The sequence below is a fragment of the Typopeltis vanoorti genome, chromosome 26 (genome assembly GCF_054136105.1).
Source record: "Typopeltis vanoorti isolate ZY-2024b chromosome 26, IOZ_Tvanoo_1.0, whole genome shotgun sequence".
Classification (NCBI taxonomy): Eukaryota; Metazoa; Arthropoda; class Arachnida; order Uropygi; family Thelyphonidae; genus Typopeltis; species Typopeltis vanoorti.
In genome coordinates, this window is record NC_143574.1 from 11,256,264 (window position 1) to 11,278,283 (window position 22,020).

The following is a 22,020-nucleotide window of genomic DNA, read 5'->3' on the forward strand; positions in this document are numbered from 1 at the left end:
TTTTGGCATTGGTTAGTGCAACCCTGCCAAAAGTTATAGGCATTAGTGAGACTTGGCTAACAGCTGATAATGTAGTTACAAGGATTAGAATGTGAAGGGTTAAGTATTTTCAGTGAAGACAGGATTGGGGGAAGGGTACTGCTAATGATAGCAGATGAATTGCAGCCAAAAAGAATAGGAAATAGGCAGGAGTTTGGCTGTTCATTTGAAGCTGTCTGGTGTGAGATCAAGGCAAAGACAAAATATATGGTTGGTTGCTGCTATAGGCTGGGGGGGGGGGTTTCCCAAGGATGATATGGAAGACATGCATCAGCAAATTAGAACAATGAATGCAGATCAAGTGATTATTATGAAGGACTTCAACTATGGAGATATAGATTGGAAGGAAGAAAGATTACTTGGCAGGAAGGAAATGGAATTTATACATCTACTGAGAGATAATTACTTGAGCCATGTGATGGAGGAGACTCAGTGTGCAAGAGTATTGGATCTGGTCATAGGATCAGAAGGGCTATCTGTAACTAAGTAGCAGCATCGCCTCCGAATGGGGAAAATGACCATGTGGTCTTAACTTGGGAGGTTGTAAAAAATGAGGAATATTCTGTCTTAAGGGAGGTTCTAAGACTGCAGTAGCAAAGTATAGAGTAATCGGTATCTCAGAAGTGGTGGTAAAAGTACTGGAAAAATGGTCAAAAAGAGAATTCAAGAATGGGTGGTTAAGAATATGATACTCTATGGGGGGGGGCATGGCTTGTGAGAAGAAAGGTCAGTCATGCCTTAGTAATTTACTAATTTTTTTATTAATAGAGTGACAGCCAAGTTGGATAAAGGAAACAGCTACATGATGATTCTGCTGGTTTTTGCAAAGGCGTTTGACTGAATATCACCTGGAACTCTGAATTACGCAAATTAGAACAGGGAATGGATATGACATTGGTTATGTGGATAAGAGTATGACTGCTGCACAAATATCAAAAAGTGGTATATGGAGTGACAGAAATGAAGCGAAAACTGGTGACTAGTGTGCTGCAAGGTTCAGTGCTAGGACTATTATTGTTTAATTTGTACATAAATGATATAGGAAATAACCTAAAAGGAAATATTCAGTTGTTTGCTGATGGTGCAAAATTAGAGTAATGGTGAATCAAGCAATGTGGAGAGCTTGCAAGATGATTTAAATAGGCTATCAGTATGGACAAAAGATAATGAGTGTCAGTTTAATGTGGAGATATTAAAGTTATGCAAGTTACACATTTTGGGATAAATGAATTACAAGGCAATGGATTACCAGGATTTGGAGGTGGTAGTAGGTAGATCACAGTATATCATATCATATATCAGGATTACATAGCTATTGAAGAACACATAAACAGAGATAAGGGAGTTATTTCCCTTTATGAAGCCTTGGTATGACCCAATCTGGATTACTATGATCATCTTGTCACATGGGTTTCTTGGGGATGAAATAGTGGCAAGGATCCATAGTCAAGTGACCAAGATTGTAATTGGTCTGTGAAATGCTCCCTTTGAGAATAGATTGATGGTTTGTGGGTTGCAAAAGTTGGTTGATAGGCAAAAAAGGGGGAATATGATAGAAACATTTAAGTTACTTAAAGAATTTTATAGGATGAGTACAAAGGAAATAGTTCAGCACTTGGCTAGAAGGGGCAGAACAAGAGGTCATCCCTGGAAATTGTGTAAGAGTGTGGAAGACTAGATTCTTTGCTTGGAGAGTGGTGAAGGAATGAAATGAGTTGCCTGAGTCAGTTGTGTGAGTGCTTTGTCTATTAATGGTTTCAAGGAGAGCTACAATAGATATTGATGAAAGTTTTTTTAGTTGGTTATACTATAAATTAAAATGCCAAGAAATTCTATTCTTGGTTTCATCCTTTATCTAAGTGTAAGCAAACAAAGTTTGCACTTGAAGTCCCTTTACGGCTGAGTTACTTGTATATAGAGGCTAATGACTTCACATCGATTGCCTTAGTATCCCATAATGCAATGCACATATCCTTACAGACATGTATAATGCTATGCATCATAGGAAGGGCCACTACCCAGATCAGTTTCAATCTTTATGAAGGTCTCATCAGTGGGAGCCTTATACATGTCCATACCAATAATCCAGTTGTGAAGTCACTTCACGCACAAACTTTGTTTGTTTACACTTGGATAAAGGATGAAAGCAAGAATATAATTTCTTAGCATCTTTAATTTATAGTATAAACAAGTGGAAAAAAATTTCAATATCTGTCTATAATCCAGAGTATTTTAGTAATAAGGTATGGCACCTTTTGGTTACTTTATATGGAAATATGAATTGCATTATGGGATACTTAAGGCAATTAATGTGATGTTGTTTACACCTGGATAAAGGATGAAACCTAGAATGTAATTTCTTGCATCTTTAATTAATAGATTTGATAGTGTAGATCTCCCATGATGAATTTTATGACTTTATGGAGTTGCCGTGCAATAATAAATCCTTTCATCCATCATGCTTGTCCTATGCATTCACAAAGTCTACGCCATTCCTCCTGCACAGCCTATGCATTGGCTGATTTGTGATAATGAGCTCCTTCTCAATTTAACATTATCATACTGTGGCAGCAGTCTTCAATCTTCTGATTCACTTGTACCAGCAACTTATTCATATATTTTTGTATATCACACTCCTTGCCTGGCATACTAACATCAACACCCTTAATCTTTCTCATTGTGTAGGCTTCTGCGGAGAAAGGACATATTAGAATCACTATTTTCTGGTATTAAACCACTCATAAGGAAGTCAAAAAGAAATTGTTTTAATTCAACTAGTTTCATGGAAAAATGGTTTCACTTCATCAGGAAATAGCATGAATAAATTAAAAAACACAACAAGCAAAGTAATAGTTAACATTTCCAGTGAAGAATATTTGAAAACATTTAAACAATGGAAAGTGTGCATTTGCTGTCAAGTTGGCTGCTGGTTCATGGGTTGCTGTGTCATGATGGATTAAGAAAGACCAGATTTGATGTAAAATCTCTTGTTTTTTGTTACAATGTAGAGGATGCTTTATCACTTCAGCTGATTCTTTGAATGTTCCTGCATAAAAGTGGTAATCAGTGTGGAGCATTTCAGTTTTTGTTGCCATTCTACTAGATGTTTTGTATCTATTGTATGTGCTGCCAGCCCTGATTTGTGCTTTCTTAATCTTTAATCTTTCTCCCAGGGAAGCATGATTTCATCACACTCTCCTCAAGCACTGCTCTTATCATGGAATTTCCTTACACTTCCTCTTTTCCTCCTTTATACTCTGCTTTCTTCTCTCTGTCTTATATTTCTCTATGATGCTGTTCTACCTCATATTTTATCCTGTGTAGGAATCCATATAAACCATCTCTTTCATTACCATCTCACCTTCTACTCCTGTTCACCTTCACTCATTTCCACCAACCTTTTTTCAACAAATTGGTATTCTCACTCACATTTTCTCACCTCTTTTCATTCAAACCTTCACTGTCCTATTTCTTACTATCCACACTTCTGGCATTCACTCTCAAATATGTGCTACTAGTTTCACTCTTTTCACAAATCATTTGTCCTTTGAATTAAATACAGTTTCAACTTTGTACTCCAAACTGTCATTCATAAATATCTGCTACTGCTGTATCTTACTTTTTTGTAAAGATTTTTATTTAATACATTGGTTTGAAAATGTATATTTCTTTCAAGATGCTGCAATCTTCCATGATCACAAACAATTTTCACTTTAAATGAAAAAGTATGAAGAAAATCATATTAGCAATAGCTCTGCAAACCGGATATTATACATGGATTATTCTGGACATGCATGGTTGTAATACTACACTAATATAAGATACACACACTTCAAAAAGCATGCACATTCACTTTTATTTTTTAAGATTCCATCACCCTGTTTCCAATGTATTGGTTTTCTTCAATGGCAGGGATATGTGATATTAGCAACATTGAAAATTATAAGCATTCTTGATATCATAGTTTCAGACCTGTTATTTTTTATTTTACACCATTTATGTTTATAATAAAAGTAGTATATATTCATAAAAGATGATAGGATCACAAATAGAATATATAAATATTTGTGAACACATTCTGTAATCATTATTAATATAGGATATGTCATAATTCTTAAATTTTTAGAATTTTTTATGCTACCATGTAGCATAATTAATGAGATTTAATCTTCCATGTCACTTGGCATTTAATCCTCCATGTCATCATTGATATCATCATGAGTGAACAAAAAATACCATACTTAACAGGCCATTTTCTTTAGTAAGTACAAGAATAGTATCAAGTTTAACAGACTATTGTCCTAAGGATAATAATTGGAAAGACATGGATTTGAATCCCATCTAGAACAGCAAACCTTTTATAAAGGCTTTTCAGGTGAAGGTGAGTTAATCAGTCTCACATGTAGATAGCAGGATCTTTTTGCTTTTTGAAATTTTGAGCCAATTCAACTATTATGCTGGCCAGAAAACACATGCAGTTAACAGATGTAATACACTAGCATCACAGCCTTAGTTACTTTGCCCATAAGTCTAATGATCAATTTTATTTGACCCTTATGATTGATTCTAATCCCTTATGTTAATAAATTTGAGAGAAAGAGAGAAATATAGAAGATAAATTAAACTTAACATAATGATTAATATAAAAATAACTGATTGTGTTGATTAGTGACTGATAGCATAGTAGTGCAAAAAGTTTATAACCTCAACTTCTGAATTGTTTGGACATTTGATTCGGGGTAGAATTTGAGGCAGCCAGCATCCTCATTTCTTGTAGAATGATTAGCACAACTCCTGAGATGTACAAATCAGTGTACAAATGTTGTATACTTATCTAGTATTTCAGTCCTGGAGATGGTAGTAAAAACGTAATTCTTAAGAAACCCAAGAAAATTCGCATGGTTCAAGCAAGATACTTCTGAGATCAAATATACTTATTGGCTAAATGGCATAACATGTTTTGTTGGTGTTTTCCTAAATCATAGGTTTACCTAGAAAACAAGGACTTGTACAATCAACTAGCAATCAGCATATTCATTTCCTAGTATGGTCAGGTAATTGAGGAATTGCCATGTATACTTCATGCATAGAAATAAAAATTATACCTACTGCATAAATAAAGTTGCATTACATTAACTGGAATTTTGTATGACAAAAATTAAGAAGAATAAAGTGAACAGTTCTCCTAACTTCATGTACATCCTTTTATCTGTTTTTAGAATTTTGGTATTTCCAGAAATATTTCATAGTTTTGTTGAAAGGAATATATAATAAGGAATAACTAATAAGTTGTTTTCTTTGTGATTTTGACAAGTTAAAAATACTGGCTTTTGGTATTAATAGCAGCATTAAAATAAAACATTTTGATATGTAGGTTAAAGAAATGCTGAGAGCCAGGGATTCCAATGGAGCACGGATGTTGCGGCTAATTACTGAGCAGTTCCTAGGCGACCCCCGTCTTGTTATATGGCATTCTCAGGGTACGCCTATGACCGACAAATGTAGGCAGCTTTGGGACCAACTGGGTAAGTATGGAGATATGAGCACACCTTTTAAAGATATATTAAAAAGTGGAAATATTCTGAAAAAAAAATAAAAAAATCTTAACTACCACATTTTGTGAATTTAATGTGCATAAAAAATTAGTCATTCATATAGCCTGCACAAAAAAAAAAAGGGCAGGGGAGAATTGTTGCGTTCATGGAAACTTCATATCTTGCCAGTTCGTTGGGTTATTACTGTATGGTTTATATACTACATATCATTCTTGGTATAGAGCACTTGTACAGAGATAAGGCTGCCGTGAACAACATGGGAGGATATCTGAGGTATTCCTCAACTGGAAATAACAAGGAATTATTGGCCAAAACAGAGAGAATAATTCTGACAGAAAGCAAAGAATGATTAAGGGCAGTTTTCCATGAATTGCTCTATTTGCAAATTGGTGAGAGGGCAAAGGTTATTGTTGTACAATCAACAATGGTCATCACTAAGATTTCATCACTTTTGAAGTATTTCAGTTAGAACAATGCACCAAAATTACCTTATAAAACAGCATAATTGAACAGTGTGAATTCTTCCATCTCTCACAGTAACAGGTGATATCACATGTAGGTGGTATAAGAAAGCATAGACTTTGGACAGCTGATTGAATATCATTCCTGCAATTCCATAGTCATAATAGAATTTCCACATTGAAATTGGAGTCCATTATGCATTGCCTCTTCATTTCAAACTCTGACTGATTTGTCATGATCAGCATAACATTTATTGAAGACAATGTCTTGCAGTTCTGGTTGATTGTATAACTTCCCAAACTTTATCTTCTACTCCTATGTTGTTATATGATAGCAATGTTGGACAAAACCTATAGCACTAGTGTGCTACAGGTTTAGCAACCTTTCATATGTAAGATTGATGTCAAGTAGTCCTTCAGGATGATAATGTCACTATCCAAATCCAAAAAAATCAAAGCAAAATTTTTAGAGTGTGGTATTGATTTTTATCACATGTTCTGTCTTGCACAATCCTCTGTCCTAAAGCCATCAAATCCATATGGGATATTTTGAAGAGGTGGATAAGAAAGAAGAAACCAAATTTCTCCTTTGTTAGATAAGATGTTAGCAGAGTGCTCAAATGAACTGTTTTATTTGGATCCCATTATTCACAGCTAATGAACTTGCAAAAGTTTGAAGGGCCCATTTATTCCAACCTTTACCACTAACCAATTGTTTACGCACTGCATGCATGTCATTTATATTAAGAATTATAATCCACTTAAAAATTAATCAGTGTATGTATTGCATAATATATTTATCTCTCATATTCTTTTATACTAACCTTTGAAGAGGAAAGCAATTAATAGATTTCAAACATTCTGAAATTATTATCTAATTTATTGCAAATTATGTAATTCGCAATAAACATTGTATGTACAGTCAGTCTTTGACTTACAACATATGCGACTTATATGACTGCTCATACTTACAGTGTGGACAGCCCATTAACACATTCACCAATACCATCTCACTCCTGAAGTCCATGGACTAGGATATTATTGCTGTCTTCAAGGCATATTATTTAAGAGATGCTTTTGCTTAGGCTATTGTTGTTACTCCTATTGTTGAAAAATCCTCAGAGACTTTTGGAAGGACTATATCTTGCAGATGCAGCATGGAGTGCGGTGACAGCAGAGTGTTTGGAAGAAGCTACTTAAAATATATATTCATACATTCACAGGATTAAACTGACAATCTCCAGCTAAAGAGTTGGAGATTGTCAGTCTCCAACTCTTTGTTGAATGCTGTGGAAGAAGAGCCCAAATGAAGACCATACAGCTAAAAGCATAGAAAGTTGCAGAGGAAGAGAGAAAGAGAAAAGCAGAACAAGAAGAGTGGAAGCTAAGCCCCCCCCCCCCCAAAAAAAAAAAAGTTTGCAGTGAAAAATTGGATTCCAACATGGAGAGATTTAGCAAAGTAGAAGAATCAGAGAAATTTAACCAGAAAAGAAAATAAATTCTATGCAGATTAAGTTGGACGTAATGTACAAATTTTTTTAAGATGCCCACACATGTTATGCATCTGATGAACTATCATCAGAATGATTTGTTGCAATTCCTGAATTTAAAGATTTGTTATTGATTACCTAGCCTCTCCTATCTCTTCTGATAAATGTTTCCATTAATGAAACAGCAGTTTTGAAGAATTACTCTTGCTCCATGGATTTCCATCTGATTATTTTACTGGTAAGTGCAGAAGCACTGTACACATTTCATTATTTTTTACAATATAGTACTGTATACAGAAATTTTATGTTATTATTGTACATTGTATTATTTCACCATAAAAAAAAGTAAAATTAGTTTAAAAAAAAACAAAAAAAAACTAAACAGACCTACACATTTTAGCATTCAGGCATGTTGATTATTGACATATCCCTATATTAATTCTAACTTATGACCCTCCTTTCCAAAGATCCTAACTTACAGTGGGATCTATGGAAAGGATCCCCCCTCCCACTTCCCTCAAATATTGTCAAATTAAAATTTGACAATATTTGAGGGAGGCCAGAATAGTCAAAAATTTGACAATATGGTCATATTTTTGACTATTCTGATGCTTTTTAGTTTTTTGACTCTAAGAAAATGAATGTTAAGTTTAAAGCACAGTCCTAATTAAAATCTTGGGATTGGCCATTTCCTCAATTACAAATTTTGTAGATTTTAGTCTATAATGTATATATATCCTATGATACATACAAACACACACGCATAGGCTGAGGTAGGAAGAATATTCTTAACTTCAAAGGCTTATTGCAGAGGCCTTTTTGAGTAAAACTTCATATGAAAATGTGTCTAATATTGAAAAGAATTATAAGATGCTATTCGAATTTTAAAATAATGGCTATGTTTCAGTGGTAGGAAATGAGAATAAGTAGATACATATACCTGGTAAAGTATTTATTCAGTGATTTATCACAGTTCAAGTTTACAATAGATTCTCAAAAGTCCTGCCCTCAGTCTGAATACAACATGCCTACATATTGCTTATTTGCTGTAATCAGTCAGTTTGTTGTCTTATCTTGCAGCTGATGTTTTATATGCTGAATTCACCATGTCTCTACATTTTCTAATGCTGAATGTGCTGATATGGTTTGTTTATGAACTGTGCAGAAATTGTTATTGTTGAATATAAGCAATATTCTTTTAACTTACAGATTTCAGGAGTGAAATCTTTTAGCAGAGTTTTTAGGAATATAGAGAGGAGAACATTTTTGAGGATTCATATTTCTGTCTAAGCATGCATTTGAATAACTTGTAACTGAGAAACCATTATGGCAATGGTAAGGCAGTCCCCATTAAGAATCCAAAGGATTTCCATGCATCTTAGTGTTCTGTAAACAAGAGCATGTAGAATGCTACAAGATCGTTCCATATCAGTTGGAGCATACTCTGCACTTCAAACCTTGGAATTATGCCCCAATTTTTGCCATTGCTTCAATCTCAGCATGCGGTATCATGTACGAGCATTTCATTTATTTTTAAGGTGCCATTTATCTAGAATTATGCACATCAAATTGTCACTAGGTAATGTATCTTTTGACTATACAACATTATATTATTTCCACTATGATGAGCTGATCTATATTTTTCCTATACTGTAAAAATGCATCTTGATCATTTCCCTTGATTGTGGACGATGGTATGGTCCACAAAATTGGCCACAGAGTATTTTAGATCTAAACCTTTAGATTTTTGTCTCTTATCTCAGGTGAGTGTGCATGCACATTATGATTGGTGTATGTATCAGACACAAAACATGATGTACATCGCTTGGTTTCATTTTGGCTGTTACAGATCACATAAGGGATAGTCCTAATGAATTAACATGAGTTACATATGCCATATTTCTGAGCTATATTCTGTATTGAGGCCAAGGAGGTATTTCTGAGAACCTGCTGTAACAGAGAATTATAAATTCTCAAATAAAGACTAACAGGCTTATTTGTCTTCTCTAGATGGCATATAACATTCATTGTAAAAGACTTCCAGATTGAAGTACCATCTAGAGAATACAAATATTTTATTGTTACCCTGTCGATATTGAAGAGAATTCTTCCATTTACCTTTCACAATATTATTAGCTTATGTGTCTATAAATTCATTTCTGAAAATGTTTTTAACAGAAGCTGAAACTGAACATGAAAACATTGGGTGTAATGATTTATTATTGTTAATAAATTTCATTCTTTAGATGGCAATTTAATCAACAGTGCTTATTGTTTTATTTTTACCATTGGAAACGTAGTGTTTTTTAAAACGAATATTTTACTTCTATAAGCATATCAGTTTCATGTTGAATGTTTTATATATATATATATATATATATATATATATATATATATATATTGCTCAGAAAAGGACGTTTGCTATAATTTGTAGTTCTCGAAGTTATGCACATTTTTTCCTACTCACCTTTATAAACAAAAAAAATATATATATTAAATATATATTTACTTTCTTATAAATAGGTGCACTGTGGGTATGTATTGTCCTAAATCCCCACTGCACAGTGATGGAGAGGCAACACTGGCGTACTCTCTTAGAAGGGTGGGCAAGTATGCATGTCTGCCCATTGGAAGATGCTGACTTCCGCCCCAACCGAACAAATGGAAATAATAATCGACGACAGATGATAGATGATAGTTCCTCAGATTCCTCAGATGAGGAAGCAAATGGTAATTAAAATTTTTTATGCAATTAATCCTATCTAACTTTGCAAGAATTTCTCATTGACAGTATATCTCATCATCATTAATTACATTTAGAATTTGCTTGAGATACTATGTGCCACAATCTTCTCGCTAAAAAGGCTTTCCATTAAAATGTACTTGCACTTTTGAGCATTTTTTTTGTTACGTCTCACCACTGCTTATTTTTCAGCAAATATACTAAAATTTTTTACTATTTTTTGAAACTTTTCACCATCATTCTATCCATTACTGGACATTTTAACCTGTGAATTTTAACACTGTTAAAAGTTAAAATTCACAGATTAATTAAAGAAAAATATTTAAAAGACAATAGTGCTTGATTTTAAGATCCGGAGAGTATATTTTTAAAAAATAAATTGCATGTGTAAGTCAGAATCCATTTAAAACGTTTATTGAAAGGTTTGGATGAAGTAATTTAAAAAAAAAAAATGGTAATGTTAAAAGGTGCCTCTGTAGTTCGCTTGGTAGCGGTGAATATCTTTGTTTGATTAGTCTTGGATTCAAATTTCATCTAGAGTGCAAGGAACCTTATAAAGACTTTTCAACTGAAGGGGAATTAGTGAAAAAAGCCAGTATGCAAACTTGCTAGAGAATACATGCAGTTTACAGATATATATCAAACCATTTAGATAGGATTAACTGCTCTCTTATAATATTAATTGCATCTTCTCTGACTGTTGTGTTTATATGAGAAATCTGAGTTATCCAGGAGCAAAAACTCTGATCTAAATGTTTGGATTTATCAAACAAAATAAAGCTTGATAAAAATTCAGGATCTTTTAAAAATATTCAATAATGATTTATAAAATTTCATATATAAAGAATCCTGTTTCTAGAAAGTTATGTACTAGCACCAAAGTTGTGATGTTTTTGTTCATATTGCTTTAATTCAGTGATTTAACTCTTTTTATCTTGCTTAGAGTAAGATTTTTTTAATAGTCTAATTGATTATTTCACTAATAAAATCATTCAAACATTAATTATTTAGGAACAATATTGTGTAAATCTGGTCAATGCAAAAATACATGGATTATTGCATAAGTGAAAGGAGTATTGCTTACAATAAATAGGATCCTCTGGCCAAAGAAAGAAAGAAAGAGCTATTGTATCTTTAGTGTACACCAAATTTGAAATGAAATTAAAGAATGGATACAACACTTAGATTCTGTGGTGAAGCTTGAAAGAAAAACCTTACATCACTATGATCCCATCAGAAGAATGCCAGATATGAGATGGCCAAAATAGCACATGGATTATCTCATATGCAAAAGGAATATTGCATACAATAAATAGGGTCCTATGGCCAAAGAAAGTTATCATATCTTTAGTATACACCAAATTTGAAATGAAATCATTAGAGAATCGATGCTCCACTTAGATTCTGTGATGAAGATTGTAAGAAAAACCTTACACTACTATGATCCAATCAAAAGGATGCCAGATATGAAATGGCCAAAATAGTATTTGATTGGTCTCCTCCAGACAGAAGTACATATGAGAAACAACAAGTAACTTTTAGATGAGGAACGGCATAAGCCATCAGAGAAAGGAATTTGGATGACAACCTGTGGATAGGGAAACTTGGCCCACCCAGGCAATAGAAGGCAATGTCTGACAAGTGGAGAAACCTGTAAAAGTAATATGACCAACTTCTTCAGGATCCTGGTCACTTTACTTTTACAAGTAAAAGTAAATAGCCAAGTAAGAAAAGTTAACTTCTTTCTTCAAATAAAAGTAAAGTAACTTCTCCACTTGGCAGAAGTTGTTTTCTGCTAAATGGAGAAGTTAAGCCTGGACCATGTTTTCTTATCTACTCCCAGGTTGTTCATCCAAATTCCTTTCTCTCATTGGCTTGTACTATTCCTCTTTTCCACATTACTTGAAAACACGTCTGCAAATGATGTTCGAAGTGATGTTCACTTGGTTAGACTATAAATTATATATATTTAGTTTAATCCTTTATTCACGGGTAAGCAAACAAAGTTCGCACCTGAAATATCTTCAGGACTGGGTCAACTTGTGGTAAAGGTGGATCAAGCTTCACATCACTTGCCTTGGTATCCCATAATGCAAAACACATTTCCTTGCAGACATGTATAATGCTATGCATTATGGGAAGGATCACTACCCAGACCGGCTTCGACCTTTATTGAGGTCTCTTCAGTGGGAGCCAGACCCAGAGGTGATACCAAGGTTGAAGCAATGCAGAAGTCATATTTACCTGTACGAGTTGCCAAAAGACATCACACCCTATTAATAAATTACTCTGGATTAGAGAATGATGTTGGAAGTTTTTTCACTTGGTTAGACTATAAATTATATATTTAGTTTAATCCTTTATCTAAGTGTAAGCAAACAAACTTTGCACCTGAAGTTTAGGTGCAAATACTCGTATAGGTAAATGAGTATTTGGAGGTTAACTTATTTTCAATATCCTCTTCAATATTGTATTTAGCAGAGAAAAGCTTGTTTACTACTTCACTGTTCTTATTAGTGATCTGTTTCTTGTGCGTTTTTGGCACCATTTTACAGCTGTATTTATTATTAAAATATCAACAAAAATATGTTATAAAGATACTAAATACTCTAAAAACACGAATCTATTCTAGTATACTACAAAACGCTAATTTTCTAAGGAAAAAATGCAATAAAACAAAAATCGCCAATTTTATGAGCACTAAATTACACCGACCACCCACAATATAACCCCAAACCTTAATGATATGTCAGTGTATCAGTTTTTATGTGATCAAATAAGTGGATTTACACTTCTTGCATTTAGTTGACTTCATGCTTTCACATTAAGGTCAGGAACACTTATATTTGTGTATGCATTGGTTTTTATAAGTAAATGTATTTTTTTTAGATAATCCTCAGGACCGAAATCCTCGTGCACCAGGTCACCGCCGACCATCAGCAGCACCACAGCCCCGCACCATCTTCCACAGAGCCCTAGAAGCATGCCATTTGAGATGGGATGATCCCCATCTCAGGTATATCCTAGCCAATGATAGCCTGAATCCAAATGCGTATCCTCCTCTTCCACTAGGGGCCTTCAATTCTCAGGGACATCCGCTATGGCACGGTATGTTAATTCCATATATCTTTCTTAAATAGCTATTATCATGACAAGATTCTCTTACAAATAGCCACAAATATTTCAGTACTCTATGCAAGCTTTAGGCATAGCATGTTAATGAAAAAAAAATTGAGATATACTGTAGTGCAGACAGTGAGCATAATGATTATAAGGGAATTCATTATTCTTATCACACATTCATACCAGTATTGCTGTTGCATAGCAACACTACCAGTAGTACTGACTTAAGACTTACTCAGACTTTTACTCTCTGTAAAATAGAAGGCAACAGAAACCATCACATTATACATTCTTTATGGATAAGATAAGTACAGTCTACACCAATCTGGAAAACTTTAAATATTATATAGAAGGTAAAGCAAATAAATGTAGATATACTTGACTTAATCACAGTGAAGTAGAAAAATTAGGGTCCCATTAATACAGCAAACGAATATGAACTGTATTACTCAGGCAGCAATAAACATGAAATGGTGATACTGGCAGGCACACACACACACACAAAACAAGCAAATAATATAAAAAATTTCATTCCAAGACCTAATAGAATAATAATAATAATCTAAAATGAAGGACATCCAATAAATGTAAGTATAATTTAAGCACTTATTCCAACATTGGCAGTCTTGATTTTAAATCAAGAATTGAAAGTAGTAATTTCAAATTAAAAAAAACAATATCAGAACCTGATGGAAAAGAGGAAGATTTGATCATTCCTTTAGCCTAGGTAATAGGAACGAATGAAGTCATTGATGGCTGAATTTTGAGTAGAAAACAATCTGTCAGTAATAAACACTTGCTTTAAACTACCAACAAGAAAGTCTGTATACCTGGACCAGTCCACAAGAATGGTAAGAAATAGACTATTTCTTAATAAACCAAAGATATCAGTATACTTACCAGTAAATCTTCTCATTCCCAAAATAAAATTAAGATATAATCTCTTAAGAAAATATAAAAAAAAAGTTAATCAAATCTTGAGAAACTAAAACATCACAAAATATCAGAAAGAATATTATACAAAGAAGATAGACAAAATTAAATACCACAAAATGATGAAATTAAAATTATAGATTAAAAAAACCTGGAAAATGTTTAGGCAACTGATTAATGGTGGCCTGGTTAGCTGAGTGGTTAGTGCACCTGTTCTCCAACCAAGGTCACAGGATTTGGAAAAAAAAAAAAAAAAAAAAAAAAAAAAAGCACCAGAGAAGCTAGTTACATCATGTGATCAAGGGCTGTGCAAGTGAAGTCAAAACCTGAGAACGTGGCAGAAAGGGTATGGAACATGCTGAAATGAAGAGTCCTCTTGAGAGGTTACTGAGATTGCTAGCATGGCATTATGTTATTTTCACTATATAATTTAAGGAAATTGCAATGTACTAGGATATACATTAAAATAAATTTTAATATATTTCAATATTTCAGAAACGTCACGTTGCCATTTTCAAGAACTTAAGTACAAGACACGTGCACGCAGGCACAACAAAACAGTAAGTAAGGAAGAAGTAGGAAGCTATTATTTCTCCTAAAGTCCTGATTGTGTCCTCTAGTGGGCAATGTTCGTATTCTTGGGCGATTGGACTGAAGGTCTTCTGATGTAGGCCCAAATTTGAGGAAGTCTCATGCAGCCAAATTTGTTGAGGTTTGGAGCGTTTCTTAGGGCTGAAGATGATTATGATTTTTTTTTCGGGGGGGGGACATGAAATATTTTAATTTTTCCAAAGGGGGCCTGACATCCAGAAGTTTGGGAAGCACTGATCTAGAAGATAGGAGAAAAAAATGATGAATATACTGATGAGTCAGCTTCAGCCCTAAGAAACGATCCAAACCTCAACGAATTTGGCTGCATGAGACTTCCTCAAATTTGGGAAACCTACATCAGAAGACCTTCAGCCCAATTGCCCAAGAATACCAACATTGCCTGCTAGAGGGCACAACCAGGACTTTAGGAGAAATAATAGCTTCCTACTTCTTCCTCACTTACTGTTTTGTTGTGCCTGCGTGCACGTGTCTTGTACTTAAGTTCTTGAAAATGGCAACGTGACGTTGCCAAAATATTGAAATATATTAAAATTTATTTTAATGTATATCCTAGTACGTTGTAATTTCCTTAAATTATATAGTGAAAATGCATAACCAACGTCTAAGCCTTTCCACGGGCATTATGTTAGTGACAGTGACTCCTCTATGTGGGCATTTGTTCATGGTGGAGGGGATCTTCCAATGATGATACTGGCCCTTTCATTTTTGTCTTCTTGTATTTTTTGTTCTGCTTTTCCTGAATCATTTTTTTCTCCTATCTTCTAGATCAGTGCTTCCCAAACTTCTGGATGTCAGGGCCCCCTTTGGAAAAATTAAAATATTTCACCCCCGCCCCTCAGAAAAAAATCATAATATTGACATATATTATTATAATATTTATTGTATTTACATTCAATACAAAACATACACAGCAGATGTTGCAAAAATCAAATGCAAATATTACATTTTTAGCATCTTGCATACACGTTTGACATGGCACATTATCTCATATTTTTATATAGATAGATATATTGTTATTGTACATTTGCAGTACAAGCACATGAAATGTAAAACGATTAGTAATAAAGAAAGCATTTTAATAGCAATTTAATGTGATGGATGTGTTTCAATACTGCTACACAAAAAGTCAATATCAGGTGAAATATTTGAAACTGCAATTCTTAGATTTCTGCTTTGAAATGAAACTTATGAATAAGCATATATTTGAATATGTTTCTTTTAAGATAAAAAAAAATCTACTTGGTCTTAAAACATTTTCAATTTGTTTTCATTATTTCATGGCTCTCCTCAACAAAACTTACGGCCCCCAAGGGGGCTGCTGCCGACAGTTTGAGAAGCGCTGTTCTAGACCACCATCACTAGGACACAACATCCTGCTGCCATATTTACCATGCAGTGCAGTGTGACCTGTGGACATTTTTTTTGGGGGGGGGGGGAGCTACTCCAGTTCATGGAACATTGTACTATAATTAAATCTTACTGCCCTCATCCTTTAAGCAAATTAACTTCTGCTTCATAATTGTTAACACAGCACTTAGTTTTGTGTTTTCTTTTAGTTAGCACTTGTGAAAAGATTAAAGGTTCTTCATTCTCTTATAATTTTCCCTCTGCATCTTTGAATCCATTTCTTACAATTTCATTTATTCCCTTCTTCAATCAGTATTTACTCAAATGTTCGTATTTACTCGAATATAACTCGCCCTCACGTATATCTCGCCCTGTGATTTTACTTTACGAAAAAAAGAAATTGAAAAGTTTCGCATATACTCTCTCATAAAGAAAAAAGTTTAAAACTTTAAGAAATAGTGAATGTTGTTATAGCAGTTGCAGATATTTTGGAATTCAGTTGAAGCGAATCAGCATATCAACTCGACAATTGTCGGCTTGCCTTTGTTGTTGAGACGCACGATCTTTTGTTAATATCGCACCAACCATATGCACGTCTTCATAGCTGCGCTATCTCTACCAGCCTACCGTTGCTGTCTGTTTCGTGGTCAGCTTTCACTTCTCATTAGTCATCTGCTAATTTGAATCTTTAGTTACAATTCTGTCACTCAAGATTCAAATATATTGCGTGATGAAGATGAGCAGCCAATTGCGTAAATAACGTTGATAATTAGAATTTAATTGCATTCATTTTATAAATAATATGTGCAATTACAAATTATAATGAATACTGAGGATTTAATTATATAAATGTCAATTTAGTTTTTTTCCTGAAAATCTTTATTTTCCAAAAATCTCCACATATATCTCACACCACTATTTTTGAACTTTAATTTTGGGAAGAAAAGTGCGAGTTATATTCAAGTAAATATGGTAAAACATCTTTCTTTGCTAATGCTCACATTGTTTCATCTACATTTTTATAGATTGGTACTATGAGAGCTCTACTCCAATCAAACAGAATTCAACACTCTGACCAGGCCTTTTGAATTATTCAGTATAGCCATTGTAAAACTTACCTCTATATTTGAGCATTTCTGGAGGAATATCATCTACTTTATCTGCCTTTCCACATTGCAGGCTTTTGATGGCTTTTTTAGACTTCAAATATAGATATATATTCCTGATTGCATTCCTGTTGAGTGTTTCTGCCACAATACTGCAACTGCTTGTTTCATTTAGCAATCTTCAAAGTAATTACTCCAGACATCTAGATTTCATTTTCAAAGTCTTATCATGAATTTTGCTTAGCTAATTTTGCACAATGCTGTGTTACATTTTCCTCTGTTATTCTCTAAGAGTATAAGCTGACTTACTTGCCAGAAAGTTTCAATATTGTTTCTTCTTTTCCTTGACTGTCTTGTTAACTTCCTGAGTCCACCATGGAGTTTCCATCCTTGAAGTCAACTTCACCATTAATTGAATGAAACACTGATTCAGCCTCTCTGGCTGAATCAGTCAATGTTTTTTTACATATTTGCAACTGAATCTCTGAGGTTTGGATCTTGTTTTCAAACTCTCATTTTTTTGAATAATGTTTGTTTATTTGAGTCTGCAGTTCATCTCCGAAAGCTGCTCAACTTTGATTTGTTTTAAAACTTTTTTACAGACTCTTCTTTTCAATATGAAATTCAATTTTATCCTGCTCAATATTAATTGGTGATCATATCACCATTTAGTGATCGTTTCTAATTTTCAAATCTTGTGTCCTGTGCCAGCTGGAAAAATTCACTATTAACAATAGATAGTATAATTATGAGACTTTTCTTATTTCTTGCTTCGTCTCTTCATGTGAATTTGTGTGCGCATTTTTATATTGGAACATGGTGTTACTAATAACAAAGTCATGATCTGAAAACAAAAATCTAGCAGATACTTACCGTTGTTATTAGCTTTGCTCTTTTCTTCAAATTTTCCAAAGATATTTCTATATTTCTGGTTATCGTTTCCTACTCTATTCTTTAGATCTCCAACAGAAACTGACTTTTCCCTATTCATTGTGTTGGCTGCCTTCTCTAAGAAATATTTATAGAATTAATTCATTGAATTAAGAACATTTTAGTTTTTTTTGTCCTGTGACAGTTATTCTTAGTTAAATTTATCTTTGTTGCAGAAAATATCCCAACAGCTTGTGCACGGGTTGAAGCTCTTCGGTCACATGGTTATCAGCAAGAAGCTTTGAGACTAGCAGTGGCCATAGTTAGAACTTTAAAACGTCAGCAACGAGAATGGCAGTGCCGATGGCAAGCTGAACAGGATAGAGGAGGTTTGTATCAGTTAGTGCACGTATTGTTTTTCGTTAAAAATGTTTAGTTAAATATAAAAGCTTTAATATGCATCCCAACCAGATAAATTGTCAAATATCTTTCTGCCTCTAGATCATTAGCAGTATCACTTTCAGTGGGAATTGAAAGTAATTTCAATGTTTGTATGATTGATATTAAACTGTGTAATGAATGCCATACAGCAATCCTTGGTATGTTTCACAATAATCAGGTTAGATAACAAGATAGATCATCACTCACATGCTTCACAACAGTGCATTTTTCTAAAACTCTTAGCCTCCACCATATCTGAAGATGTACTAATGCTCCACATTACAATATTTTATCATTACATTAATTTTTTAAAAACTGTTGGTTTTTAAAAATTTTAATGCCCAATAAAACTATGTTAGTTTGAATAGTCATTTCAGGTGGTTTTTCTTTTATATCACTTTGACCTGATCCTTTGAAACTCTTTTATAAGTTTCATTCATTTGAAATTACTTCAGCATGTATAATTTCATTCCACTAAATTGAAAACACATGGGATCCTCATTCTCATCGTGGGAGACCCAAATTATTAACATCATATTTATTGTATCTCTCCTTGAAACAATTAACAGACAAAGAACTCGCAACTGACTGGGGGGAACCCATTCCATTCATTCACCACTCTCCAAGCAAAAAAATCTAGTTCTCATGCCCTTGCTAAACACACTCTTACCCTACTTCAAGGGATATCCTCTTGTTCTACACTCACTAGCCAAGTGCAGAATCATTAATCATTTCCTCACATCAGTCCTATAAAACCCTTACGTAACTTAAATGTTTCTGTATATTTCCTCTTTTTCACATATCAGTCAACTTCTGCAGTCCATTCACCCTCAATCTAGCCTCATAGGGAATGTTCCACAGACCACTCACCATCTTGGTCACTCGCCTTTGGATCCTCTCTGCCACTTTCTCATCCCCAAGAAACCCAGGTGATTAGACCTAAGCACAGTAATCCATGTGTGGTCAAGGTTTTATAAAGGGGAATGATAATTCCCTTATCTCTGTCTGTTAGTGTATTGTTCAATAACCAAGTAATTCTGTGAGCTACTGTGGCTACTTTAGCAGTGTAATTTCTAAACCTCAACTACCTTCTACAGCAACTCCCAAATCCCTGGCTTCATCAATTTCCTGCAGCAAAGTTCCCTCAAATTGGTACACATCTTGTAATTTTTGTATCTCAAAATGGATAACTTTACACTTTTCCACATTGAATCAACATCCATTATGTTTTGCCATACTGTCATCCTGCAAGCTCTCTCCATCACCTTGATTAATTATTACCCTACCCAACCATCATCAGCAAACAACTGAATATTTCCCTTCAAATTATTTCCTATATCATTTATGTACAAATGTCCAACCACCAAGCTGTGTGCTTTGACCACAGGAGAAGTCGTTTGCCTTCTCCTGGATTCTGCTCCTCCATATACTACTTTTTTGGTAGGTATCTGTCCATCAGTCACCCTTTTATCCATATAACCAGTTTCATATCTATCCCCATTTGTAGCAGTTTGTGTAATAGAGTTCCATGTGGTATCCTGTCAAAAGCTTTTGCAAAATCAGCATCAATCTGTATCCATTCTCGTTATCGAATTCAACTGTCACCCTATTATAAAAAGTTAATAGATTACTAATGCATTACCTATCCTTCACAAAGCCATTCTGCCCATCACAGAGTATTATATTCTTATCCACCCATTCCTGAATTCTTTTTTTTTGACTAACTTTTGACTAACACTCCCTCGAGGAGTCCTTAGACTCCTCGAGGGAGGCCCTAAACATCATGTCAGGAACTCTTTGCATTTGCACAGTATCTATCATACTTTGCTTTGGACTCATTCACAGGTCATGGCACCTACAACAGACTCTGGCAGCTTATTCCACTCATTCACCACTCTCCAAGTAAAAAACTTAGTTCTAACACCCTTGCTAACTATTCACTCACTCAGTTTCCATGGATGGCCCCTAGTTATCCCACCACCATACCTGTTCTGAAAAATTTCCTCTGAATTAATCTTTTAGAAACCCCTCAGTAATTTGAATGTCTCAATCATATCACCCCTTTTCCACCTATCAACCAGTTTCTGTAACCCACAAATCTTCAACCTGTTCTTGTAAGGTTCATTCCATAGACCAGCTACCATATTGGTGAGTAACCAATAGCTGAATACCCTGGTACCCAAATCTGCACACAGTAGTCAAGATGGGATCTTATCAAGGCTCAATAAAGAGGAACAATAGCCTGCTTGTCAAAGTATTCTTTAGTAACCAAGTGATCTGATGAGCTGCTTTAGCCACTTTTGCTGTGTGTCCCCTAAACTTTAGCTCTCTATCCACTAACACTCCCAAGTCTCTGACTTCGTCAATTTCCTGGAGTACGGTTCCATCAATGTGGTATACTGCTGTTCATCTTTTCACCCCAAAATTCATAACCTTACACTTTGCCATATTAAACTGACATCTATTCTTCTTAGCGCGGTCTGCCAATCTATCCAAATCATCATCCTGCAAAATTTTGACATCATATGTATTCACTATTGCTCTACCCAACTTTGCATCATTGGCAAATAACTGAATAGTTCCTCTCAGATCCTTTCCTATATCATTTGATATAGGAAAGGATCTGAGAACAAATTAAATAGCAGTACTTTTCTAGCACTTTTACCACTACTAAAATACTGGTTGGTTTATAATTTGCTACTACAAACTGAAATCTTCCTTTATGCAAATTAATTATTTTGCCCTGCTTTTACTTTCTCAGGACTTTGCCAGAGCTGAGAGTTAAATTAAGCAGCCTAGTCAATGGCATTGCCAATTTCCCTGCACATTCTCTTAAAATGCAAGCTAGTGTCTCATCCAATCCCACAGCTATATTTGCATTCAGATTCTGCAGTGTACTAAGCATCTCAAATTCATCAACCTCTGTTCTCACATCAGCCTCTGTCATAACAGATCTTCACTTGAATTATATACCCTTGCAAAATGATCACTCAGTTGCTCAACAATTTCATTTGCCTCTGTTACCTCTCTACCATCTGCACTCATTAAAGTCATCCTTCTATAGTTATTCTTCCTCCTACTTGCCACATAATAAAAACACTCCTTGGTATTTCCTTTTGCCTGTTTGGCTAATTTCTTCTCATAATCTGATTTTGCCTTCTTTACCATTTTGGTCATCTTTCTTGGCTGATCCTTTTACTGTTCATGAGTCAGCTGGTAACCTTTCTCCTTATATACCCTCCACAACATTTTTTTTTTTTTTTGGTGGCTCATGCTTAATGATGCTACTCATCCATCTAG

The 22,020-nt window shown here is 34.4% G+C and overlaps 1 protein-coding gene across 1 annotated transcript in view; it reads left to right on the forward strand.

Moving 5' to 3' along the window:
- LOC150092321 (zinc finger SWIM domain-containing protein 5-like) overlaps nt 1-22,020 on the forward strand; it is a 320,532-nt gene that overhangs the window by 241,634 nt on the left and 56,878 nt on the right. The window contains exons 6-10 of the mRNA XM_090414845.1: nt 5,414-5,564; nt 10,069-10,275; nt 13,178-13,396; nt 18,516-18,682; nt 18,792-18,802. Of these exons, the coding sequence (XP_090270971.1) occupies nt 5,414-5,564; nt 10,069-10,275; nt 13,178-13,396; nt 18,516-18,682; nt 18,792-18,802 (755 nt within the window). The remainder of the gene's footprint in view (nt 1-5,413; nt 5,565-10,068; nt 10,276-13,177; nt 13,397-18,515; nt 18,683-18,791; nt 18,803-22,020) is intronic.